Source organism: Panthera onca, chromosome F2, assembly GCF_046562875.1.
Source record: "Panthera onca isolate mPanOnc1 chromosome F2, mPanOnc1 haplotype 2, whole genome shotgun sequence".
Lineage (NCBI taxonomy): Eukaryota > Metazoa > Chordata > Mammalia > Carnivora > Felidae > Panthera > Panthera onca.
The window spans coordinates 71,790,387-71,818,030 of NC_138356.1; the positions used below are offsets into that span (position 1 = coordinate 71,790,387).

Here is a 27,644-nt window from a genome sequence, read left to right on the forward strand (position 1 = left end):
GCCATCAATTAGAGCTACTCTGAGATTGTTCTGACTGCAGAAGAAGAAAATTAAGGATGCTGAGCCCAGGCAAAGACCTGAAAGGCAGGCACAAAACGGCCAGCCTCTTTAGAGGCTAACACTGCTCCAGATATGTCACAGGAATTCAGAGGCCAATGCTAGTCTCTTTTGACTCCCTGATTACTGGTGTGGATACACCAATTATGTGCATGCCATGGGGACAGTAGATACAAAGAGGGATAAGACACAATCCAAACCCTCGAGAAGCCCCCAGCTCAGAGGAGCGAGGTGGCAGACTGCCTGAACACCGTGCATCGTAATAACTGCTAAGACATGATGAATGTCTTACCTGCTTCAGTCCTACCAGCAAGGACAGAAAGCCTTGACGTAGGAAGGAATAGTCAAGCAGGGTCTAGAAGGCTACGACTTTCTAAAAATGGAAGAAACAGTTTACATAAAGGCAGAGATGTGAGAGAGTGAGGAAGGCTCACAAAACATGAAAAAGAACTTGGCCAAATCTGAGCACTTGAAGCTGAAAGCCGGTTCCAGGTCCCTTTGTCTCTGCCTCTTGCACTGAGGGCAAAGGCCTCCGGAGGCAGCTTTCTAACCTTGACATCAGAAAGACAAGGGGACAAACACTGTCTTCAGGCAGAAGAGAGCTACAAGTGGGGTCAGAGTTTTAATCAGCATAGCTGAAAACCTATGATCCAGCCATTGTTAAAAAATGAAAGAAATTCGACATGGTCCATCTATAGGGAACTTCCTCAAATGAATGTCTGAGGTTATGAATTTCGTCCATGGCATATAAACTCCAGGGAAAGCTGAATTCCTTTCCCAAGCCTGCCAGTTATCTAGCCACGTGACCCCAGGCAAGAAACTCCCTGAGCCTCAGTTTCCCGATCCATAAAAGGGGACGAGTATGCGTGTGATAACTCCCACTCTACAGTGTCATTGCAAGAAGTGGCTGGGACTACGTGAGGTGTCCTGGCACAGAGCCTGACACCCTGCAGACAACGAGCAAATGTCAGCTCCCTTACACCCCGCCCCAACCCCTTGAGTCCTGGATTGAGTTCAGTGCACACATCTCACATACGCAATACGGTCCTGGTTAAAACACCTATCCACTTCGCTTAGCCCACTAGGTCTACCAAAAGATAGCAAGAGGAGGGCAATGACAGCATTTACTCTGAGCCAAATACTTTGCTTCTATTTCCTCATTTAATTTTCACAACAACCCAGTGGGGTAGCTGGAGGCTATGCACCCCCATCTTACAGTTGAGAAATTCTGAGGCTCGGAGAGCTGAGGTGAGATCCCAGGCCACCCGGCCACTTAACTGGCAGAGCCAACGACGGACTCCAGATCTAACCCAGGGTTGTGTCCACTCAGACGCTCCAAAGACGGCCATCCGGAAACAACCCCGCGGCAACCTCAGGTGTCTTTGCTCGGCAAACCATGCCTGGATGGAGTAGGACAGCTTTCACACGCCCAAGAGCGGACTCGCTGCTGACCCTGCCATCAGATGATCGGTCCATACAGCTCGCTCTGCTCAAGGCGGTACTTCTGGCAAGTTGTGGTCAACGATAAATTACAAGAATAATTCTCATAATGTGGAAACAATGTAGGAGAAAGTTCCTGGGACACTAACTGGTAGGCTTTCTTAATTCTTTAATAGGAAAAAAGGAAAATGGATTCAGTGAGTGGGATTTGGGACGATTAAAAGTGAGCAAAATGTCCTCTGTTTCTCAGTTTCGGCCTTTTTTTTTTTTTTTTTTTTTTTTTTGCCACTCTGGGGAGGTTTTGTGCCTTTTTTTAAACTTCCAGATTTCATACTTTCTGTTCAGTTTTTGCAACTTCCCAAGAGCATGGTTTAAAAAAAAATAGAAAAAAATAGAACCTCAGCCCTTCTGTATCACTTTCAAGAAGGTACCTCTTGCAGAAAAAATTCAGGACATAAAAAGCCCTCACAGGCTTGCTTCAGCTCTTCAAGATCATTCTTTTTTTTTTCTTTTTTCTTTTCTTTTTTTTTTTTTTCTGGTAGTGAGTAGTCAGTCTTCGGATGATCGGTGTTGCATATCTTTGGGAAAAATTCATGCCAGGCTAGTCACATCATAACGGCTGCTATCATCAGCTTGCAATGGTTTCCAATTACTCCCCAGCAAAGAAACCACACAGACACAAGCACACAGGTCTTCTCTAATTTTGACATTGGAAATATCTATTTGAAAAATTTTTAGAATTAAAAAAGAACACAAATAATCACAAAACAGCACCGTATCACCAAAAATCGAAAATAGAATCCAGACCATGCAGCATGCACTGCTCATGACCGCCCTCCTCTCCACCTCTCAGCACACACAGAAATAAACTCTGGGTGTCTGCATGCACACTGTTCACAGTGGTCTATCTGCTGGAAACATCTGGCAGCTTTGGCCACTCAATGTAAACCTCCCAAGCAGGACTAGAGTGTAACCATTTAACTGAAAAAAAAAAAGAAGAAGAAGAAGAAGGAGGAGGAGGAGGAGGAGGAGGAGAAAATGTGCACTCTCCCAGCTTTGTCACTGACTAGTTGAGAAACCTTATAAATCCACCAGACTATTTCTTTAGTTTTCATTTCAAACCCTGTCTAACATGCATTATTACATATTGTCCTATCTTCTAGAGCAAAGGAGGCTAAATATTATCTTTTCTGGAAAATGCAAAGTCCCCGTCCCATTCAATTCAACAAACGTTTCTGAGGGCTGACTGAGCACGAGGCACTAGGTTACAGAAGCAAAGACATCACCCTTTATTGCACAGTTCTGTGGCACTAAGGTGGTACTTCCTAACCAATGTGCTGAGGCACACCAGACAGCTGTGCCGAGAGTTTAATCCCCTTGATACGTGGCAAGGCTGGACAGGGTTGAGCTGGCTACAAGCCAAGGACGGTCAGCCCTGCAGTGAGCAATCTTCTCTCTTTATCCCAGTGTGAACAGACGTCATCTTTTCTGTGAAAAAGGTAAGGCAGAATGTGACTAAGACTACTGATATCCCTGGGGTTATTCGCCCCAACCCTTCTGAAATCATAAATCTACTTTTCATAGTTTTCTTCTTCTGTTTCCTTCCAGCTAATGGCTACATCTTGTGGTCTTAAGTGTGCCTCCCTTCTTGGTGCCTGTTTCTAGTCTTCTTTTAGCCAAAAAAGCAACACAAAACAAACAGAAACAAAAAACAAAACAATTATGCAAAAAAAAAATCACATTATATTAAACAGACACTTCCCAAGTACCTACGATGTGTTACAGACTTCGGGCTCTTACAGAGGAAATGCAGCACAGACACATTTCACCTTTCAATGGGGTCACAACCTAAAATTTTAAATAAAATTAGCGTCACTGGGCCATAGGTGAATAACTAGCCCCGATCTGAGAGCTAATTGTTTCAGACTGCTGCAAAATACCTCATGGGTTTTATCACAAAGCCCAATGAGGAGACTCAAAATTTGAGCTGAAGGGGTAAGCTTCATTTATGCACACATTAGCAGGCCATGGGAGTGGAGAGCACGTAAACTCTGAAACAACTGAATATTCATTCAGTCTTGGCTCCATCTATTACTGGCTGAAGATCTGATATTTCAAGTTGCTTAATCTCTCTGTCTCAGGTTTCTGTCTTAGACAATGTGAAAATAACACCTACGTTCAAGGTTATTATAACACGTAGAGCTGATACATACAGCTTGGTCCTAACTCCAAGTTAGTATTTGATAGATGGTAGTTTCTCTTTTTAAGTTCGACACCCTGTATTTGGAAATTGACCTGGTGACAAGTGCATTTCTACCAAGAACGATTCCTTATATCTGAAACACTCTCAAAACTGCACTACTCAAAACTGTACTACGTTGCTTACTGCCTCAGTATAGTGAACACACATGTATCATCTTTTGTTACACAAGCTTAATTTTTTTAAAGTTTAGTTATTTACTTTGAGAGAGGGAAAGAGAGCATGCAAGCTTGGGGAGGGGCAAAGAAAGGGAGAGAGAATCCCAACCAGGCTCCACACAGCCAGCACGGAGCCCGATGTGGGGCTCAAATGCACAAACTGTGAGATCATGACCTGAGCCGAGATACAGACTCCGACATTTAACTGACTAAGCCACCCAGGTACCCCTGTTACACAAGCTTTAAAATCATTGTTTTGCATGCTTTGTGCATAAGAGGTCTTCAAAGTTTGCTAAGGGCATAAAGACATGATTGAACACAGTTCCTTTTTTTTAATGTTTATTTATTTATTTTTAAGAGACAGAGACAGAACGAGTGGGGGAGAGACAGAGAGAGAATCAAGCACTGTCAGCAGAGAGCTTGATGCAGGGCTCCAACTCACAAACCGTGAGATCACGACCTGAGCGGAAGTCGGATGTTTAACCGACTGAGCTACCCAGGTGCCCCTTGAACACAGTTTTTGACAGAGGTAGGAGAGCTTATGCTAAGTCAGCCCTGGCCAGCTTCCCTTCTGATCACTTCCTTCAGATAACCCTGTTGGCTTATGAATGGCCTCTGGTTCCAAAAATGGAACCAATCATGTGACAGTGTGATACAGGGAAAGAAACTTAAAAAAAAAAAAACATGCTTCCAATCCTGCATGTGACATTAAACAATGTCTCATGGAACTCTGATTTCTTTTTTCTCGTCTATAGGGATAATAAAGTTACCGTGAGAAGCCAGTGAGGAAAGGTCTATAACATACATGTAACTGATTAATTCAATTAGTGTCAGTTTCCTGATCCATGCTTTTTATTTGTGATAATCTTAAGCCAATAATTTCACCTCTCTGAACCTAAGTGTCCCCACCAATATAGTAGGGATAATAACATCTGTCTACCTAGAGGATTTGGTAAGGAGGGAACAAGAGAGTGTTTGGGGAGTATCTAGCATAGGGTCTGTAGCATGGGATATACTTAAATATCGCTACTTTCCCTTCACCCTACAGAATTATTTTCATAAATTCTGCTTCACTGGAAATTCTGATCACTGAGGGGTGTGTGTGTGTGTGTGTGTGTGTGTGTGTGTGTGTGAGAGAGAGAGAGAGAGAGAGAGAGAGAGAGAGAGAGAGAGAGAATTTCATTTGCCAAAAAGCCACTATATATTTAAAAACCATAAGAAAAGCCCATTGTAATCTAAATGCCCACTGGAACTACTTCCCATGTCAGAAGGTTTGTAGCCCACATGGCCATGCTCATTTTGAGGGGCTGGATATCCAGGCTGGAGCTCGGACTCTGCAGAATGCTAAGCTCTCGGAGTCACCCAGTGGGAAAGAGACTACGCGACCCTGAGTCATGCGGGAGATGTGCACATTCTGACCAGCAGAAATAGCAGCATCAGATAATGCCCAAAGGCTTGCTGTACAATGGAGTTCATTATCATTCATGTGAATGAAGTGGGAAAGGTACTGTCATCTCTTCCTGCGGTTTACTTAGTTTCCATTGACAAAAACATAAGAACACTTTTGTTCGCTAACACACTGCCCTTTGCCAGCCAGCAAGGGCCCAGCCGTGTGAAGTTGCACTTCATGTTTCAATGGAGCAAATCTCCCCCAATGAGAGAAAAGGTTACTTCCCCCATCATGCTCCCCTGACCACTACCTCTGCCAGATCCTGTCATGTGCTAGAGGGAGAAGACAAAGCAAAAACAGGGCAGCCAGCAGAAAAACCACTTCTCACTCTTGCCCAGCTTCTAAATCCAGAATGTGAAACCAGAGTCCAGTGGTGCTATCTGGCTCCGTGGTCAAGCTCCTACCCCTGGGTATGATTCATGGACAGAGTTGGTGTGGGTGTCTTGCACATGGTTATAAAGCATCGCGTTGGAGGTGGCAGTGATGTCTCAGGAGCATGATCTCAAAGCCTATTCTGCAAGCACTCTTTCTTCAGACAAAAGGAACAATAAAATTATAGCTTTCCTTACAATGCCATTCTGAGTTTACTCTCTGACACCTCCATTGAATGTGAACCTCCATTTTAAACAACCTCCTCCACAAAAGCAAACTGAGGTCCACTGAGGTCAGTGATCTGCCTGAAGTCACCCAGTCAGTAAGGGCCGGAGCCAGAATTACAAGCAAGAGGAGGAAGCCACGTATCTAGAAACATAGACGTAAAGATGGCTGCGGCATGTTGGAGCATGAAGGGCCTGGTTGCTCTAATAACCAGAGGAGCCTCTGGTCTAGGTCTGGCCACAGCGGAGAGACTGACAGGACCAGGGACCACTGCTGTGCTTCTGGACCTGCCCAACGCTGATGGGGATGCCCAAGCCAAGAAGTTAGGGAAGAGCTGCACCTTTGCCACAGCTGACGTGACCTCGGAGAAGGACGTGAGAGCAGCTCTGACTGTAGCAAAAGAAAAGTTTGGCCATGTGGAGGTGGCAGTCAAACGTGCAGGCATTGCGGTGGCCATCAAGACATACAACCTAAAGAACAATCAGGTCCACACCCTGGAGGACTCCCAGTGAGTTCTCAGTGTGAATCTCATGGCCACCTTCAATGTGATGCACCTGAGGTCTGGTGAGATGGGCCTGGATGAACCAGACCAGGGAGGCCAACACGGTGTCATCATCAACACTGCCGGCATGGTTGCCTTTGAGGGCCAGGCTGAAAGAGCTGCTTCCTCTGCTTCCACAGGGGGCATAGTGGGCATGATGCTGCTCTCTGCTCAGTGTCCGGCTCCCATGGGCATCCGAGTGGTGACCACTGCTCCCGGCCTACTTGGCACTCTGCTGCCGACCAGCCTCCCAGAAAAACTATGCAACTTCTTGGCCAGCCAAGCGCCCCTCCCCAGCAGACTGGGTGGTCTCGCCGAGTATGCTTATCTGGTATAAGCTGTCGTGGAGAACCCATTCATCAGTGGAGAGGTCATCCCGCTGGGTGGGGCCATCTGCATGCAGCCTTGAGGGGAGAGGGCAGAGAAAACACGTGCTCTTCTGCCCCTACTTCCCCTGTTCTGCAGGTTGGGAGGAAGCACAGTAGCCATTTGGTAACTCTGCCCAGCAGTCACACCCTGTGCCTAATAAAGTCTCTATTGCTCACCAAAAAATAAATAAAAAATAAAACGAAAACAACAACAACAAGAAACACTGATGAACTGAAATGCATAAGGAGTATCCAGCCCAAAGGCTGGCTTAGAGTAGCCATCCAAAAATTATTTCCTTTGCTCCTACAGAAAAGGTAAACATTCTGGGTGATTGGTGGCTCTCCCATACTGCGGACCCCCCCTATCAGCAGGAATCATTATCCTCACAGAAGATTATGATGACCACCACAACAGTGCTCGCCACTATTTAATGGCCACTGTCTGAACAGATAGCATTCTCGAAGCTTTAAATACAATCCCAACTGACCAAAGAAGGGAACTATCACAAAAATGAACATCTCTCCAGAAAACACAATGAATGCGTTCTCCCAGGCCAGGGCCAAATCCCATGTGTTAAGTAAGGGTCGTAAGGGTTGTAAGAGTCAGATGACCACACAATTAATCACCCAAAGCACGACACACTTCAGAAAGAAAGGACATGCTGTGGATAATTACTCGGGGATAATGTGCAGACACCAGGGCTTACTGTCCTGAACAAACTAGAACATTCAATCACCCCAGTTTAGCAACTCAAGTTCCAAGGCCTAAGAAGCCAATTCACTATTTTTCAGGGAGTGAGCATGGGTGAAGAGAAAGACGGATATCTTTGGTAGGATACTTTGTGATTTGGGGCCTTTGAATAGAGGCTTATGGCACACATGCTAAAGGGGATAATGGAATTGAAACTTCCAAGCCTCCAGAGACACCTATCCCCTGGATCACTTCCACTGTGGCCGGTAAGTCTCCTCCACTTTGGGATCTTTGAACAGGCCATCTCCCATTCCTAAAATGCTCTCTGCACCACTCACAAAACTTTTCATCTGGTTAATTTCTAATACCACTCAATCATCAGCTTAATGCCTTACTATTTTTCAGAGAATGGTTTACCTGACCACCTCTACACAAAATCTAAACGGAATCTGTCAATGTACCTGTTACTTTCTCTTTCATAGCCCTTAAAAAATTCCCTGTTAATATGTTTCTTTGAATGACTTTTTAAATTTTATCTTCCTGTAGGATATGTCTCATGAAAGAAGTAAAGCAGAGACTATATATCTCTTCTGCTCATTGTTGTAGTCCTAGGTGCATGATGCAGTGTCTGTTAGACAGAATTGTTAATTGAACAAATTAATCCATTGATAAAGAAAGAAGGTGAATTAGATAAACACCCATGTTCCACTTAATCCTCACAGAAGCTTTGGGAAATACATATAATTTCCAAATTACAGATAGGAAAACCGAGACTCTTCAAATTATTCAGCCTGTTTAAGGCAATCCAGTGACCAGATTATCTGAGTCAACTCTCCAGACACTCATTTTTACCCATGTGAAAATTCCTAGAATACTGAATTAGTAATAAGAAAGTAGCTTGTGACAGAGTTAGCCATAACAATGAATGGTATCTGTAGTTCCGAATATTTTGCCCCAACTAAAGAATTCATTCTGCCCCTACCACGATGAAACCCATGTCCCTGGAGCCTGTGGAATGTCTCTGCCAACTCTCTTCTGGGTTCCTCTCTCCTAGATGGGATTACATGAACCTTGCTAATTTCTGAGGACTTTGTTCCTTTTCCCTGGGGTACGTGCAGACTCTGTCCTTCTATTATCATGCCAGCAGAAAAAATAAATTAATTAAATTGCCTAAGATCATGCAACCACTAAGCAGCAAAGCTGGTTTAAGCTTAGGTCTGCCTGACTCCCAGGCTCTTAACCCCATGTTAGAATACTAAAGTCACAGCTTTTCATAATTATGTTCCAGTCCTGACCACAAGGTCTGGTCATTTTCAATTACACTTCAGTGATTCCCAAGTTACCTCAATGCTGAAGTCTCCCCTTTACCTAAAAAGTTTTCCTTCTACATACAAAGAAAGATCATCCAGGAAAAAATGTCCCTTGGAATTATTCCCCACATCATGTTCATCAATAGAAATTTGGACCCAGAGACCTCACTGTAAGGCTATCAGTCCCTTTTTCGTTGGTTGCTCTCATTCATTATAACATGAGGGTAGTGTCCACCCAAAAAGGAGGCCTTTCTCTGACCCCATGTCCCAATCTTAGGGGCATGTAACCCCACAGACATAAATAGCAATCTTTAAGAAGAGACCTTTATTTCATTGAAAGCCCAGGAAAAGAATGCCTATTGCCTGCTTCCTATCATACAGGCCTCTGGGCACTTTGACTGAATTTCCTCTTGCTTCCTTTGTACAAGCTTACTTTCCACTGGTTAGTTCCCAGATGTACTCCTTGGTGGGAGGTGGGCGTAGAAGGTTACCACCTGCTTCTGGGGCTACCAGGCCAGAAGAGCCTTCCCAGTGGGTGTGTCTCAGAGGAAGGAAGGGCAGATGTGTGACCTGAAACGAACTGTGTTTGGGGCAAAAGCCTCAGGTGTCTCTGGCACCTGCCACTTGCATGTTAGTACCTATTAGCTGCTGTTCCCCAATGAACAGATGCCACGGGAAAACTTTGTAAATTGCTCAATATTAGTAGATCAGTTACCTTAGAAGATTCTTGTAACTTATCTTTGCTGGTTCAAGGGGGCCAAGACCCTGAGATACTACAGAAGTTTAAAATATTACATGAGCTAAATATAAACATATGTGTGTGTGTGTCTGTGTATACACGTTTCCAAAAGCTAAATGTGTTTTTATTTCTCCCTGATGCATTTTTTTATTTTGCAAATGTTTTTCCAATGGTTATGTGTTACTTTCATGATTATACTGGTTTACAATTAATCAAAATAATATTTTTTTTTTAATCAATGTAAGACTTGATAAGCTAATTAAAATGTCAAGTTCAATAATAATTTGAGGAAGTAAATGAGAATGGAACGCTGGTAGAAGAAGACACATAAATTCATTCCCTAACACAAATCATATGATGACACTTCACATCATTTTACACAACTACTGTGCAAAACCACAATAGTTTCTCATGGAGCTTAGAATTCTAAATCCTCATCACAGCCCAACGTGATCTGGCCCTCCCAGCATCTTTGATCATACCTTCTGCCACTCACCTCCTTACTCACTGCAATTGGATTCTTGAACATGACAGCCTGTCCCTGTCTAAGGACATTTACACAAGCTGTTCCTTTTGCCTGGAACTCTGCCCTCCTGCCTGCACATGACATCTCCTTGAATGGATACACAAGTCTCAGTTCAAATGCCACTTCTTCAGCAAGACCTTTCCTGATTACCCACTCCAAATTAGCAGCCTCCCCTGCTCCCCACAGTCACCAACTGGAACAACGCCTATCTCGTTCTCTTGATGATATTTATTACCATCTGAAATTACCATGCTCACTTATGTGTTCCAAACTGCCATACATTTTAATATCAGAGATGATCATGGCTCTCCTATACATATAAAATGAACATGTATCAGAGATCCTCTTTAACTCAAAAACTCATGAGGTAACCAGTGAAATGTTACAACCAGTGCAACAGAGAAGTCCGAGCGCCACACATGGATATTCATCTAAAGAATGTTAAAATCAATTTATAAAGTGACGTCAAACTGGCAAAAATGCTCCACATTGACAGGTGATAATCAAATGCATTCCATCAGACACAGTTTGCGTATTTATGGACGGGAATTCACTGCCTTGCTAACAGTTTTCTACAACTTCTCTCTCTACACAGCTGTAAAATGGCCTTTCGCTGAAGAGACACAAAGACTCCTCCCCCACCTACAGTATCAAATAATCTCCAGAGACTCCACATTCACTGACAGGATATTCAGTGACCTCTTTTACTCGTTTCGAAGTCATCCACGGTTTTTCCCTATGTTATCTATTACTACCTGAAATTATTTTGTTCCTTTGTTTGTTCCTTTTTCTAATCTCCTTGCCCTGGAATGTAAGTTTCGTGAGCACAGAAACTGCCTGCCTTATTCATCAAGTTTTCCCCAGAGCCCAGAACTATAGCTGATTTATACTGTGTGTTCAGAAATATTTGTTTAATAAACAGGTGACCAATAACTACTTGACAAACAAGAGTCACACTCACAAGTTTGAAAAATGCAAATTAAAATAAGATAATCACTTCTTCCCTTTCGTATTTGCAAGGGACAGTAAAAGGCCCCATCAAGTTCTGCCGAGCCTATGAAAAGAAGGCATCATGGACCGTCAGAGGCCAATGCCAGCACCAATCCTTCTACGACATGAACTGCATTTCCTAGAATCTCCTTACTAGGCAGTTCCGAGTTAGAGTTTGCCGAAGGGAAGAACTCATGGGAAATGTGGAAGGCAGAAGTGAAGCAGAAGCCAGGGACCCTAGTGGCCAGAGGCCATGACGTTTTAGACCCGCCCATAAGTTCCCGCTCTGCAATCATGGTGGCAATCATGGTGACCGGTGGTGTAGACTCTCCGACATCTCCGTGGGCTCTCACTTCTCTACCCAGCCTGGAATGATGTGGTTAGCGATGGATTTTCCCAACTTCCAGCACAGCCCTCCAGACCCTCAACTTCTACACCCTTCCCACACTCATGCAGGCCTAATTCCTATAATAAACTCTATTCCCTAAAAAACTTGTAGGGAGTGGTTTCATTTTCCTGGCCAAACCCAGACTAATACAGGAGGGATTTCACGCACAGCTTTTCTCTTTCATTCAGCAAGCACGTACGCCTTACATGGTTAGTGGTCTTGGAGAACAATTCAGTAATAGGCAAAAAGTTCACAACCTTTGACCCAGTTACTTCACTCCTAAGAATTAATCTAGTCTGAGGAAGTAATCATTAAACAAGATAAAGATCTAGGCGTATGTAATAGGTTGTTAGTGGGAGCAAATTAATATCTTTTTCCCAAATAAGTGAAAACCAAAAAGCCCAACAGGGAAGTAGTTTAAAACTTAAGATGTATTCATAAAGTATTTTGTACCTTATACGAGTCATGGGTTTTTTTTAATTGCTTTATGATACAGTAAAATTACCACAACTAAAGTTAAATGAAAATACAATCTATCAAATAATGTATGAAGTATCTCAATTTGCTAAAATAAAAATAAAGTGAATACCACATTCTGGGGCATGTTATCTTTGTGACTTGGGGCAGATAGGTTAACTTTTTGAATTCCAGTTTCCATATCTGTCAAGTGGAGATCGTAACACTTGCCGTGACTTTCCTAAAGAGTCAGATAATACAGGTTTTTTATCTGAAGCACCAGACCAACGTAAGGGGCCATACATACTTGCACCCTCACTGCATAGCAGGAGGAGCACAGCATAGTGGTTAGCACCAAGCCAGCTGGGAGCCAGCTGCCAGGGTTCAAATCCTGGCTTTGCCACTTACTGACAGTGTCATATTAAGAAAGTCACTTTGGGGGCGCCTGGGTGGCTCCATTGGTTAAGCATTCAACTCTTGGTTTCGGCTCAGGTCATGATCTCACGGTTCGTGGGTTCAAGCCCCGCATCAGGCTCTGTGCTGACGGCACGGAGCCTACTTGGGATTCTTTCTCCCTCTCTCTCTGTCCCTCCCTTGCTCGCTCTCTCTCTCTCTCTCTCTCAAAAATAAACATTAAAAAATTTTTTTAAAAGAAAAGAAAGTCACTTTGTCACTTCACCTCAGTATTTCCATCTGAAAAATAGACTTAAAACTAGTATTTTTTCATATTGTTATTATGAAAACTAAATTAGATAGTTTAGGCAAAATTTAGGACAACACTTAGGACATGGTAAAAGTTAAACAGATGGTATATCTTCCTCTAGCATTGATTAACTTTTCCAGCATCACCTAGTTAACACTGATACTGTAGAAATGAGCATATAAATCGCAGTATTAACACCTGCACTTGACATACTCTGTCTCCTCAGATATTCACAACAACACTATGAAGAAGGCATTGTCACCCCAATCCTACAGTCAGGGCATCTGGAGCTCACTGAAGCTGTGACTTGTCCAAGGGCACACAGCTGGAGAATGTAAAAGTAAGAGCTTCATCCCACGACAGGCTAACTCCAGCCTCCTAGGACTCTTCTCTTTGGGCCATAAATCATAGCAACTTTTAATTTCAGGTCTCTGGTAACGTTGTGATTCACTGCATTATTCTTAATGTCCCATATTGTGGGATCTTTTTTCCCTTAGACATCAAGAATTAGTTCTTGGGGCACCTGGGTGGCTTAGTTAGATAAGCGCCGACTCTTGATTTCAGCTCACGTCATGATTTCGCGGTTCGTGAGTTCGAGCTCCACGTCGGGCTCTGCACTGCCAGTGCAGGGCCTGCTTGGTATTTTCTCTCTCTCCCTCTCTCTCTCTCTCACCTTCCCTTGCCCATGCTCTCTCTCTCAAAGTAAATAAATAAACTTAAAAAAAAGAATCAGTTCTTAAGCATTATCACTGTCCCACAGTACCTAATACGGTGCCTGGCTAGCACTAGGCTCTGATACATCAGTGTCAAATGAATGAAGAAATGCATGTATGCCAAGTCAATGGGGGAAAGACAATAATTTTCTCCTACCTATTAAGGCTTTTTTTTTAAATAGCAAGAATAAATGCTGAGATAATAGCCATGCAAATAGTAACCACTCAGCTCCCAGCAAACTACTGTAATCTCCCTGACTAGTCCCCCATCAACTTCAGTCAATAGTGCAACCCTATGGCACATTAAGCTCAGAATTTGATCCAAAAGAAACATAATCAGTAGGCACATAGGCAATAGTTCTGATTAAATACAGCCTGCTGGAATTAAAACACCATAGGCTGTTTGCAAACCTCCGTGGCTTTAATTAGATGAACCCCATTTTAATAGCAAAGATACAACAATGTATTCTTCAGGCCCGGTGGAGTGACAAACGTAATTAGTCTAGGATACAGTGCAGCTGATCTACATCCAGTTGTGGAAATTACAAGATGATCAATTAAAGCTGCCCAACCTAATTCCTCAAAGTCTCATTGGGTGGACTGAGGTAGGCACTTCCTGTGTCAGCCTTCGGGGAGCAATTGATCTCGCCAACATTCCCACAGGAAGGGAACTAACATTTGTTAGCCACTGATTATGCGCTGGGCTCTGAGCTTTGGCATTTGCATAGACCATCTCTGTCAATCCTCCCAGTGACCACGATTTTACAAATGTGCAAACCGAGGCTCAGAGAGGTCACGTAAATTATTCTGACATGTATCTGGTATGTGGCAGAGCTTGGATTCAAACCTGGAGTTGCCTGGTTTCAAAGATGTTGGTGTTGGCTGGGCCAGGTAAGAGGTAGGCCTGCCTGAGTTCAAATCCTGGCTCCTGTACATAGCAAGAGAGAGCCTTGGCAAGCTTCCTAAATTTCTCCATCTTCAGGAGTCTCATCTGTCAAGTGGATATCACAGCAGTACTGTTTCATAAAACAGACATGGAAAGTAAATCAGACTGCATGAAGAGCAAAGAGTTGTTATTAGCTGTTGACTATAATTTCATGGAGTGTTGCTAGCATGCACCTCTGAGGGGTCACAGAAATGAGCAAGTAGAGTCCAGAGAGTTCCACATGTTTGGATGAGGTCACAGAGAGTAAGTGGCAGAGCTAGGACTCAACTTAGCACAGAACCCCTTAAACACTCAGTCAAGTGCTACAGATTTTCACTATACCTCTGTTGATCCTCAGAACAAACCAGCCAGATGGGGAGCACAGAAGCCCGACATAAGGAGACTGACTGAGCTCAGACCAACGAGGTGACCAGACCGTGGTAGTCATATGTTGGAATGAAGAGGAAGGCTTCACCTCCTCCCACCCCACAATGTCTGTAGCACTGGTGCTCTGAAGGCTGAGTGCATGCTTAGGATGATCGAGGTCCAAATGCCAACCCTGCAGCTTATCAACGGTGAGACCCAGTTCTCCCACCTACAGGACAGACATGGTAGGGGTCCCCAGCACATATATCGTCGTTGTAAGTGTTAAATAAGCTATCGTTGGGGAGATGCTTAGGACTGCACTTGGTACTATTTTGCCTTGCTGTGGCCAAGTTCCATGATCTCTGCATGGGAATACAACAGTTCTTACCTTCTGGAATGCTTGTGAATATGAAATGAGTTGATCCATGTAACATGCTTAGCATGGGTGTCAAGATATGATGGAAACACTAGGTAAACACAGCTTGCTTTCGTCCTGTAATAGCAGCGATAATGGTGGTGGTGATAATAAGCCATCAAGGTACACATCTCCCATAGAGATAATCCTCCCTGCATTGCTACCAGACCTTCACACCATAACCTGAGTGGTAATTTTGTTGGTCTTGGCTTCTTTCCCAAAAAGTTGACTTGCTCACTCCTGGGGAGAATAAAGTGATCATTCTACCCATTTGCGCCAATACGGGGAGAGTCCATCTTGCTAAGAGGACAGAAAGACAAGTTCACCCATTTAGTTTTCACCTCCTTGAGCTGTTGTAAGGATGAAATTGGACAAGACATGGAAAGATCATACTTGGAGGCACCAGAACTTCCCGTACTTCACAAACTGAACTAGTGTTTTAGACTATCACAGCAGGTGATCCTAGGTCTTCCAGCTCTAACACGCTTCAAATGGAAGGCTGGCTGCATATTTGTTTATATGCTGTCTTAGGATGGTGTGAAAGACAATTCTTAGACAGAATCACCCCCTAATGATCCCATACCAATTTAAGACATTACGAGTCCAAAATCTTAACCCAAGAAACTGGTGCTCAAATGACCTACCCCAGTTAACTCAAAAATAATGTAGTTATTTTCAACTCTATCCAGCTGTGTTCTGGGCACCATGGAGAAAAGCAAAAGATTCAGAAAATGTGGTGCCTCCTGGTGCCGCCTCAAGAACTAACCCCTGCGTATCTCTTCGGCAGGAACACGCACCTCTCATCCTGCTCCTCTGTCCTCCAGCCACATTGACCTCCTTTTTGTTACCTGCAACAACCACTCTCCTGACCTCAGAATCCACAAACTTTATTTCCTCTTTCTGAATAGTTCTCTTGCCCCGTCCCTCTGCCCACTCAGGACTTCTCCATCTTATCATCAGCCATCTTTCAGGTCTCCCACAAATGTCACAGAAAAGTGTTCCCCCAAACCATGACAAGGACGCATCCTCCTGTTAGATGCCTCTATCTCAGCCTTCATTTCTTCTCATAGGGCTTATCAAAACCACAATGACACCACTGACCAGGTCACTGGGTGTAGTGTGGACTGTACCCTTCTCGAGGGCAAACTCAACCTAAGAAGGCACTGCAACACTCATTAAAAGTGTGTTCATTTATTTCAGTGATCACAACAGAGTGTGAGGTATTTTGGTGTTTGAGTTTAGTTTTGTTTCTATTTTCTTTTTCAGAAAAGGAATAGTGGCAGATTAAATTCCTTAAAACAATCTGGTATTAAAAAGCACGGATCGATACTACCCAAAGAAATCTACATATTCAATGAAATCCCTATCAAAATAACATCAGCATTCTTCACAGAGCTAAAACAACCCTAAAATTTGTATGGAACCAGAAGAGACCCTGAATAGCCAAAGCAATCCTGAAAAAGAAAACCAAAGCTGGAGGCATCACCATTCCAGACTTCAAGCTGTATTACAGAGCTATAATCATCAAGACAGTATGATACTGGCACAAAAAGAGACACATAGATCAATGGAAAGAACAGAAAACACAGAAATGGACCTACAAACATATGGCCAACTAAGCTTTGACAAAGCAGGAAAGAATAACCAATGGAAAAAAGACAGTCTCTTCAGCAAATGATGTTGGGAAAACAGGACAGTGACAGGCAGGAGAATGAACCTAGACCACTTTCTGACACCAGACACAAAAATAAACTCAAAATCGATAAAAGGCCTAAATAAATGTAAGACAGGAAGCCATCAAAACTCTAGAGGAGAAAACAGGCAACAACCTCTTTGACCTCGACCTCAGCAACTTCTTACTTGCCATGTCTCCAGAGGCAAGGGAAACAAAAGCAAAAATGAACTACTGGGACCTCAGCAAGATAAAAACATTCTGCACAGCAAAGGAAACAATCAGCAAAACTAAAAGGCAACCGACGGTATGGGAAAAGATACTTGCAAATGACATATCGAATAAAGGGTTAGTATCCAAAATCTATAAAGAACTTACCAAACTCAACACCCCAATAAAACAAACAATCCAGTGAAGAAATAGGCAAAAGACATGAATAGGCACTCTTCCAAAGAAGACACCCAGATGGCTAACAGACACATGAAAAGATGTTCAACATCACTCATCATCAGGGAAAGACAAATCCAAACCACGACGAAACACCACCTCATACCTGTCAGAATGGCTAAAATTAACAACTCAGGCAACAACAGATGTTGGCGAGGATGTGGGGACAGAGGATCTCTTTTGCACTGCTGGTGGGAATGCAAACTGGTGCAGCCACTCTGGAAAACAGTACGGAGGTTCCTCGAAAAATTAAAAATAGAGCTACTCAAGCAATTGCACTACTGGTTATTTATCCAAAGGATACAGGAGTTCCGATTCGAAGGGGCACATGTACCCCAATGTTTATAGCAGCACTACTGACAATATCCAAAGTATGGAAAGAGCCCAAATGCCCATCAAGTCATGAATGGATAAAGAAGATGTGGTATATGTATGTGTGTGTACACATACACACCCATATTTTGTATGTTATTATGTATTATACGCCGAATTCATACAATAACGTAAACTAAAGAAAAGAAAATGTTATTAAGAATCATAAGGAAGAGAAAATACATTTGCAGTACTGTGCCCTATTTATTTTTTTAAAAAAATCCACGTATAAGTGGACCCACACACTTCAAATCCATGTTGCTCACGGGTCCACTGTACTATGTGGTCTCACACACACACACACACACACACACACACACACACACACACACACACAATAATGAGGACAATCTCTACATAGTAATATGGAGAGTTCACCAGTGTATATTGCTGAGTGAAAACTGGAAAGTAAAGAACAGCTATAATATGCTACCTTTTGTCTATGGAAAAAAAAAGCAAGAATCTCTATGTTTCATACATTTACAAAACAACAATAACAACAAAACAGAGGAATTATAAATCAGAAATTGACAAAAGCAGTCACCTTACAGGAAACACATTAGGGGATATGTGGAGGGGAAAGAGACAGATGAAAACCTTCTTGTATATACCTTTCTAGGCCGTTATGCCCTTTGAATAATGTCAGTTCATTACCTATTAAAAATAAAGCTAATTCTTAAAAGCACTTCTAAAACTGAAAATAAACCGAGAAAAATAAATCTAACCATATATCAATTTAGTAACATAACCACACAGAAAAACGATTATTTTTCCCCCCAAGATGCTCTGACCACAGTACTTTGACTGAACATCTATGGTGGGATATGCTCCATGGACAAAAAGAACTACAAAGAACATTAACCAAACCTACTTTACGTTATTAACAAAATTCGTGTTGTTATTTTGAAGCTATTTTCTTGTACTGCACAATAAAGCAAATGAGGAATTATATTAATGATGGTCCAGGAAAACATAAGATTCAATTACAGGATAAAACATCAACTGTAGAAGTAATGCTGGAATTAAGTGACAATGGTTGAATGAATGAATGGTTTTAATGACTGTCGATTATCTACCTTAGCCCATTGAAATTGCCTACCCACAACATCACCTGTCACCAAACTCACCCCCCATGCTCAGATTATGCTCCATAAAATCAGAGTTTCTTGGAGAACTGGCTGCTTTCAGGACCGGATCAGGGAAGGTACGAGGTGAGCCTGGAACACGCTGTCATGTTCAAAGGCAAAGAAGCTTCCAAATAGTAATTGGTATGTCCAAAGGACACAAGCACCAGCAGGAAGGAGTTCATGCTGCCCCGGGTTGTGAACAGAGGAGCACCAAAAGAAGCAGTGATTATAATGGATTGAAACACACTGGACCTACCAGAACCATGCGTCCATAATGATTCCCCAGAGAAAGCCAGGAATACAAATTCATTTGCCACGATTTGAGGTGGTCATTAAAGCACACCTTCCTTTGGAAATTGCTGAAAAGAACTAATTAAGTATTCATTCTGCCTTGTCAGTAAAAACTGTCTCTCAGGGCAAACAGATCCACTTGTGACAGAAAGATCTGTTTCAAACAATAAGTACAAAAGGAATGTTAGCATTATAAAGTCAACCCTTCACCACTCCTAATAGATTCTCAGGCACAGAAGCTGCTATGTTAGCCCAGAAAGGTAGGTAATTAAGCTCAGTCGGAGGACGAAAAGAGAAAACTTCCAGGGAGTCTGTGTGGGATGAGGCTTGAATGTGAGCCAATAACGAGAACTCAGAAGGACTTGTCACAGGGAGGGATATGCTGGAAGCCTGGAAAAGCTTACAGACCTGCACTGATACTGGAGGGGACTGTTACCCATTAAAGAGATCCAGAGTCAGCACCAAAAAAAAAAAAAAAAAAAAAAAAAAAGAAAGAAACTTGCAGACAGTCAAAATTATCCTTAGAAAATCCCTTTGGAAGGAGTTTCGTTGTGGCCTCTCAGGAAAGCCCACCACTGCCAGTTTCCGCACAGAGCTGGGACCACATCACAATTTGAGAAACATGAGGTAGTTAGCAACTGAGAGGGACAGCATGCTCTGAGAGGCACGTGGGACCTGAAGCCTACTGAGGGGAAAACAAGAGTCCTGTCTCCCTTCTTTGGCTTTCGGGGGGACATATGGCACATTTGGCAGACTGGCTCCCCATTACTGACGCGGTTTGTTTATACTATTCGTCATTATCCCCACATCCTCTCACTGTAAGCAAGACACCCACATCCTCGGCCGTAGCCTCTGAGTATTCATGGTGCAAAGGTATAAAAGGTGAGGGGCCAGATATGAGACTAGAGAAGCAGACAGAAGTCACCTTTGGAAGTGAGTAGGTTGCTAAACCAAGCAGTTTAGACCATTGGGGAAGAAGAAAGCTACTGGAGAGTTTCAAGAGGAGTATGGCCGGAGATGTGAGCTTTGAAAAGATGACTCTGGCTTCCTCGTGAAGAAGGGCACGGAAGCCATCAGGGGATTTGGGTGGGGCTGAGGATATAGACGAGTAAAGAGGTTGTTGTCACCGTTGTGTTGAAATCTGACTTCTTTCTCAGGTCTTCCTTAGTAGAGGCTGGGCATCACATGCACCGGACCTGAGTGCAAAGTTTTCGATCTGAAGGGAAAAACAGATGCCAGCTTTAGAAGCCCAGTGCACAAAGACCAGGCTATTTAGGGATCTAGATTCTTTAGCCACAGAAAGCTAGTGGGTGAGAAGTGGCCGGTTCCCACTGAACTCCCCTGGGCAAATGAAGGGAACCAAGAGGTGTCTCTTCCTAATAACTGACCATAGCAGTAGAAATTGTAAATGGGACCAGGAAGTGGGCCCTTCACTTCAACCCACCTAGAATACATTCAAAATAGCCACCGCTTACAAAAACAGACCTCAGAATTCTAAAACAGTCTACTTAGCACATACCTACATGTTAACCAAACTTCACTGAGAATCTACCATGTCAGGGACCGCACCATGGGTCAGATTTACAAAAATTAGAAATTAACCCCCTGGGAAGTAAAGGCTAATCAACGAAACACACAAGCGAACAAGAAATTCAAAACAGGGTGATGGGTGCAAGCAGAGCCAAGCCACACGTGATGGAGGGAAACAGGCTTCCTCCTTACTCTAGTCAAAATACCACTAGCCTGAAGTATGAAAAAGAAAAGAATTCTGGTGGATTTCATTTCCATCTTGCCTCTGCATCAACCAAATGTATTTTAGTTTCCGACCTTATTGTGAGAAATATTCTTAAAGTGAACAAGACCACCATGATGGTTAGCAGCCACAGTAAAATGAATGAAATTGAATAACTCAGCGATACAGTAGTCCCCTCCTACCTGCGGGGAATAAGTTCCAAGACCTCCAGCAGATGCCTGAAACCATGGACAGTGCCCAATCCTATATGGGTTACATTTTTTTCTACACATACATGCATGTGATAAAGTTCAATTTACAAATTAGGCACAATAAGAGATTAATGCCAAAAACTAATAATAAAGTAGAAAAATTATAACAATATGCTATAGTAAAAGTTATGTGAATGTGGTCTCTCTCTCAAAGTATCTTACTGAACTGTACTCACCCTTCCTATTGTGATGATATGAGATGATACAATGCTTCCACGATGAGATGGAGTGAGGTCAATGATGTAGGCATTATCACATAGCATTAGGCTACTGTTTACCTTTTGACGATATGTCAGAAGGATGATTTGCCTCCTGAAGGTGGCTGAAGGTGGCTGCTTGTGGGTACCTGCAACCACAGCTGGGCTGGGGGGGTGGGGGGAGGGCTACTGTAGATATCACATAAGTAAAAGAATTTTTTTTAAGGATTTGAGAGCTACAGGTAGACATGTCTACTTTACTCCTCTGCTCCTGAATGCTAAAATAAACAGTGATGGTTGATAGATACGTAGGTGATAAAGACGTGGCTAGATAGAATAGACAATAAATTTCCCTTCTATGTCTCTCATATGGTCTTTGCCACATGGTTATCTGCTTTTTTCAAAACTCTTAATCAAAGGAAAATAAATCTCAGTTAATTTGAAAGTTCTGGTGATCTAGTAGCACACAATGGTGTACAAAAATACACTTTACATCCAAATGCCCATCAATTTGTGAACGCATTTACAAAATGCAGTATTATCCTGCAAAATGCAGTATGTGCCTGAATACCACTCGGCAACTAAAAGTAGCAGGCTATGATATGCACTATAACATGAATGAGTCTCAAAAATATTAAGCAAAGTTTAAGAAGCCAAATGCAAAAAAAAAACCTATATGTATCATTTACATGAAATGTCTAGAAGGACTAACGTGTTTAATCTGTAAGACATGTCTATAAAAGGCAAATCTGTACAGACAGAAATCAGATCATGGATGCTTATGGGTGGGAGTGAGCAGGAATTCACTGTAAACAGGCACAAGAAAACTTCTGGAATGAGGGAAGTGTTTCAAAATGGATTGTGGTGATGATGCTTGCCTAACTTTATAAACTTACTAAAATAAACTGGATACTTATAATGGGTGAATTTTATGTTGTGTAAACTATAGTCTAATAAAGCTATTAAAACACACACACACACACACACACACACACACACCCCATGTATTTTTAATCCCAGGTAAATACGAAGTACTTGAAGATAATGCCATGTAACTACCTTATACTGAGCATCTCCTCAAGAGCCAGGTACTTCTATCTCTGTTCCAGAAACCTACCTTGAGACAGGTAATGAGATCAGCCCAGGGACTCACACCACACCCAAGCTGTGGGAAGTTAGGAATTGAAGCCAACTGAACCTACCTCTAAATCCTGTACTCAATTTGTTTCATTATTCCCCCCAAATAGAAACAAGTAGCCGCCCCAGATTCACACGGTGTTGTCAGAGTAAGAAATGAGATTCCCCCTGTATCAACTTCCTTCCTCTTCCCCGGCCATGGCCAGGCTCCGCTCCCCTGGTCTCCTGGCCACTGCCTTGGGATCTGCTCTAAGTCCACCGTGGGCATGTCATTCCTGTGCCCAGAAATGGTGCTCTGATGCTGACACGTCGGCGTGAGCCCTTCGCAGCCCAGCTCTGGCACCAGTGATGCTCCCGGGCTTGCTCACTGCTCCCCCGCCAGTCCTGCACTGCTTTGCTCTCAATTTCTCACCACGCTTGGAAGATGATGGCCATCTTCGCTGTCTTCTCATCTCTCTGCCTTTTGTCATGCAGCTCCTCTCGCCTGAAGTACTTGACCTCTCCTTGCCCCTGCCAGGCATTAGCAAACTCCTGCTCTTCTTCTAAAATCATGACAGGGGCACCTGGCTCAAGTCATGATCTCACAGTTCATGAGTTCTAGGCCCGCATTGGACTCTGTGCTGACAGCGTGGAGCCTGCTTCAGATCCTCTGCCTCCCTCTCTGTCTGCCCCACCCCCATGCGCACTCTCTCTCTTTCTCAAAAATAAATAAACATTTTTCAAAAATAAAAATAAAATAAAATCATGACCAATTACCATATTCTTAGGAGGGTCCTTCCACTGTTTCTCTGAGCACAGTTAGTTATTTCAGACAGCTTGTGCGTACTTTGATCATTTTCTTCAGTCTCTTAAGCAGCATTTAAAAACATTTACTCATTATCAGCCTAGTGTATTTGTTATATTTTCTTTATAACTGCAGCATGCATCATGGAAGAGCTTAGTTGGATTCAACTCCCCATTCCATCATTTAGTAGCTCTGTGACTTTGGACAGATTATGTAAACTCTTGATACATCAATTTTCCCAACAGTAAAATGAAACCAATGAAAGAATATACTTCACGGGTATTTATAAGAATTAAATATACTCATAATCATTAAGGAGAAAACATATCTTCTGCTCCATAGTAAGTGCTTAATAAATATTAGCTCATAATATTAATTTTTACTATTATTGTAAGGGCTCAATAAATGTGACTTGAATAAATAGGAGAGAGAAGGAGGGAGGGAGGGAGCGAGGGAGAGGTGAAGGGAGGGAGGGAGGGAGGGAAAGAGAAGGCAGAGTTCCCCTTCATAGCATGGAGAATAACACAAGTTTTACATGCAGCAGCCCTGAATCTTTTCCCTGCTGCTTCTACACTGGGTAACCTTGAACAAATTATCTGGCCTCCATGTGTTTCAAGGTGAATAAAGATTCTACTGGATAACGTGTAAAGTACCTAGCACGCAAGACCGAGCCCATAGTAAGTAATGGAAACAAAGTTTTATGGAAAAGAAAAATCTTCTGCTTAACTCCTGTAGGCCAAAGGCCACCTGCATGTACACACTATAGGATGCTATCTGAAAGCCCAGGACTGAGGGATTGTTGAGAAGGGTGGATGTGAAACATTATGACTTAGTCTCACCCCCACCTCCATCCTGTCCCAAAGCACATGGGTGTTATAGAAAAGTTTCTTCCAACATGGTCACCTTCAATGAATCTTCATTTGTTTTTCGCCCACTTCCTCGTGAGAATAATATTAAGAGCACAAAGAAAATAGTTCAGTGAAAACAAAAAACTAGCCAAAAAGCAATGAAGAAATTCTCAACAAAATATCAGCAAACCATACAGACACACAGAAAAAGAATTAAACACCTGGACAAATTGGGATTTGTCAAAGGAAAACAAGGCTGTGCTAGCTCTTTTTACAGAAATCGGAAGAGCCAAACAATACTGAAAACTAAGAACAAAGCTGAAGGACTTACACTTCCCAACTTGAAAATTTACTATAAAGCTACTCTAATCAAGACGGTGAGGTACCGACCTAAGGACAGACATATAAATCAATGAAACTAAGGGCCCCAAAATAAACCTTACATTTATGGTCAACTGTTTTTACAGAGTGGTCAAGAAAATTAAACAGGAAAGAAAATGTTTTCAACAAATGTTGCTGGGACAATTGACTATTCACCTGCAAAAAAGATGAATTTGGACACCTACACACCATACACCAATACTCACTTAAAGTTGATCAAAGACCAAAATGGAAGAGCTAAAACTCTTCTTCTTCTAAAGCTCTTAGAAGAAAACACAAGAGAAAAATCTTCATGACTGTGGGGTAGGCAATGATTTCTTAGATACGACACAAAAGCACAAGCAACAAAAGAGAAAACTGCAAAATCAGACTTAACATTGAAAACTTCTGTGACCCAAAAGACACCGTCAATAAAGTGAGAAGACTTCCACAGAAGGGGAGCAAATATTTGCAAATCATATATCTGATGAGGCACTTGTACCTGGAGACTATAAAGAACTCTTACAAGTCAATAATAAATAGACAAACAACCCAATTTAAAAATGGGCCGAGGACTGAATCGACATTTCTCCAAAGGTGGTACAGGAACAACCAACAAGCACATAAGAGGATGCTCAACATCATTATTCACTAAGAAATGCAAATCAAAACAATAACATAGTACTTCACACCCAGTAGGATGGCTAGAAACTAGAAGTCAGATAAAACAAGAGTTGGCAAGGACGTGGAAAGATGAGAACCCTCATACATTGCTGGTGACATGTAAAATGTTACAGCCACAATGATCAACAGTTAACAGCTTCTTAAAAAGTTAAATATAAACTTACCATATGACCCAGCAATTCCAATCCTAGGTATCTGCCCAAGAGGAATGAAAGCAAGTTGTCTACAAGAAAAATTTTTAAAGAAGGAAAAATGAATGTTCATGAATGTTCATAGCAGCATTACTTGTAATAGCCAAGAAGTGAAAAAAAACCTCCAAATGTCACTGCACACTTTTTATATGGATTCGTTAATCCAGCTAATTTGAATGTCAGTTTCTCTTGCATTTTACATTTGTCTCTGAACTTTCAAAACAATCAACATTTTGTATTCTGAAAATGAGACTTTAATTTTATCAACTTTGCTATTTTTGCAGCCTTACGCCCCAGTCCCTCCCCTCCCCAAGCCCTGCCTCTGTTATAGTCCTTAAGCAAAACTCATCCACTCTTGCTAGGAAACAGAGAAAACCGTCCTAGATCTGGTTTAAAATATTTGCTTCACAGTTTTCAGGGAATGAGGCCAGTTGAGCTTTTCGGCAAAATTATTTTCACTGAACAGGTTTACAGGGAATTGATGTTTTGGTGAATTGCCTTTTGGCAAATGGATTTTCAGCAAATTGACTGAGAGCCAGTGAACAACTCAGTTCTCCTCCTGTACATTCTACCTCCTCCTAGCTATGTTCCTTCTTCACAGAAATGAGTCCACTGATGGTCACAAGCTTTCATTGTTTGAACCTCTCAAGAGCTTCCAGGCTTTGAGACCTAAAGCTTGTCAATTCAGATTTATTGCCAGGAGCGTGGATGATAACAAGGGCGAAAGATGCAAACCGGGTAGCATTCACTATTTGTCCCCTTCCCTTTTTATCTTCATTGACCATGAAATCCTTTCTTCAAAAGTATAACGTGGACTAATATATAAAGGAGATAGAAGGAGATAAGCTCTTTCTGAGGTGGGAGCCGTTAAGCTCACCACCACCCCCACAACCTCTCCGATGTGAACATCTGTTCCCCTAGTAGCCTGAGTTCCTTGGAAGGTGACCTGGCACTCTACATATCACAACTTAAAAATCCCTACTTTCCAGCTGCAGCAACATTTTTCTAGACATATCTTCGGGGGCAAGGGTAATGAAAGCAAAAATAAACTATTGGGACTACATCAAAATAAAAAGCTTCTGCAGAGCAAGGAGACAACAAAACTAAAAGGCAACCTAGAGAATGGAAGAAAAGATCTGCAAATGGCATATCTATCTGATAAAGGGTTAGTATCCAAAATATATAAAGAACTTATACAACTCAACACCCAAAAAACAAATAATCTAATTTAAAAATGGGCAGCAGACATGAACAGACACTTCTCCAAAGACATACAGGTGACCAACAGACACACGAAAAGATGTTCATTATCACTTGCCATCGGGGAAATGCAAATCGAAACCACAGAGATATCACTTCACGTCTCACATCTGTCAAAATCGAAAACACAAGAAATAACCGCTGGCGAGGATGTGGAGAAAAAGGAACCTTCTCGGACCATCGGTAGGAATGCAAACTGGTGCAGCCACTCTGGAAAACAGTATGGAGGTTCCTCAAAAAGTTAAAAATAGGAACTACTGGGTATTTACCTAAAGAATACAAGAACACTAATTCAAAGGGATACATGCACCTTTATGTTCCCTGCAGCATTATTTACAACAGCCAAAATATGGAAGCAACCCAGGTATCCATTGAGAGACGAATGGATAAAGAAGATGTGGTCTATATAAACAATGGGATATTATTCAGCCATAAAAAAGAATGAAATCTTTCCATTTGCAATGACCTGGATGGAGCTAGAGAGTATAACACTGAGTGAAATAAGTCAGTCAGGGAAAGACAAATACCACATGATTTCACTCATATGTGGAATTTAAGAAACACAACAATCGAACAAAGGAAAAAACAAGAGAGATAGAGACAAACCAAGAAACAGACTCTCGATTATACAAAACAGGTGGTTACCAGAGGTGAGGTTGGTGGGGAGGGGGAGGACACGTGATGGGGATTAAGGAGCACACTTGTGGCAATGAGAACGCGGTGATATATGGAATTGCTGAACCTGTATTGTACACCTGAAACTCACATAACACTGTAGTTAAGTATGCTGGAATTTGAAATTTAAAAAAAATTTAGGTGGCTCAGTTGGTTAAGGGTTTGACTCCTGATTTTGGCTCAGGTCATGATCTCACGGTTTGTGAGATTAAGCCCCATATCTGGCTCCACGCTGACAGTATGGAGCCTGCTTGGGATTCTCTCCCTCTCTCTCTGCCCCTCCCCAGTTCGTTCATTCGTTCTCTCTCTCTCTCTCTCTCTCAAAAATAAAAAACTTTAAAAAATACAAATAAAAAAAAGTGTTAAGTCACTAATTTCATCCAGTCACATCTTTTCACAGATGAGAAAACTGAAACTCAGAGAGTCCCAGTGACCTTAGTCAAATTCAAAGGGAGGAATACAAAACCAGTGAATATTAACTCCTCCCAAAAGGTGATAACTA

At 42.3% G+C, this 27,644-nt stretch overlaps 1 protein-coding gene and 2 long non-coding RNA genes across 5 annotated transcripts in view; 1 reads left to right on the forward strand and 2 right to left on the reverse strand.

Annotated features, from left to right (window-relative positions):
• The window catches only part of LOC132664519 (uncharacterized), a 398,084-nt gene that overhangs the window by 342,457 nt on the left and 27,983 nt on the right, over window positions 1-27,644 (reverse strand). The gene's annotated exons all lie outside the window — the stretch shown is intronic.
• Window positions 2,763-15,339, reverse strand: LOC132664521 (uncharacterized). Its single transcript, XR_009603742.3, has 3 exons — window positions 15,067-15,339; window positions 14,235-14,403; window positions 2,763-2,985 (listed from the first exon to the last, which is right to left on the reverse strand). It is a non-coding gene; the product is annotated as an uncharacterized LOC132664521 (long non-coding RNA).
• LOC132664518 (3-hydroxyacyl-CoA dehydrogenase type-2) lies at window positions 6,074-6,912 on the forward strand. The gene is given in 1 exon segment (XM_078441904.2): window positions 6,074-6,912. A coding segment is annotated over 1 exon segment (786 nt). The 5' UTR covers window positions 6,074-6,126.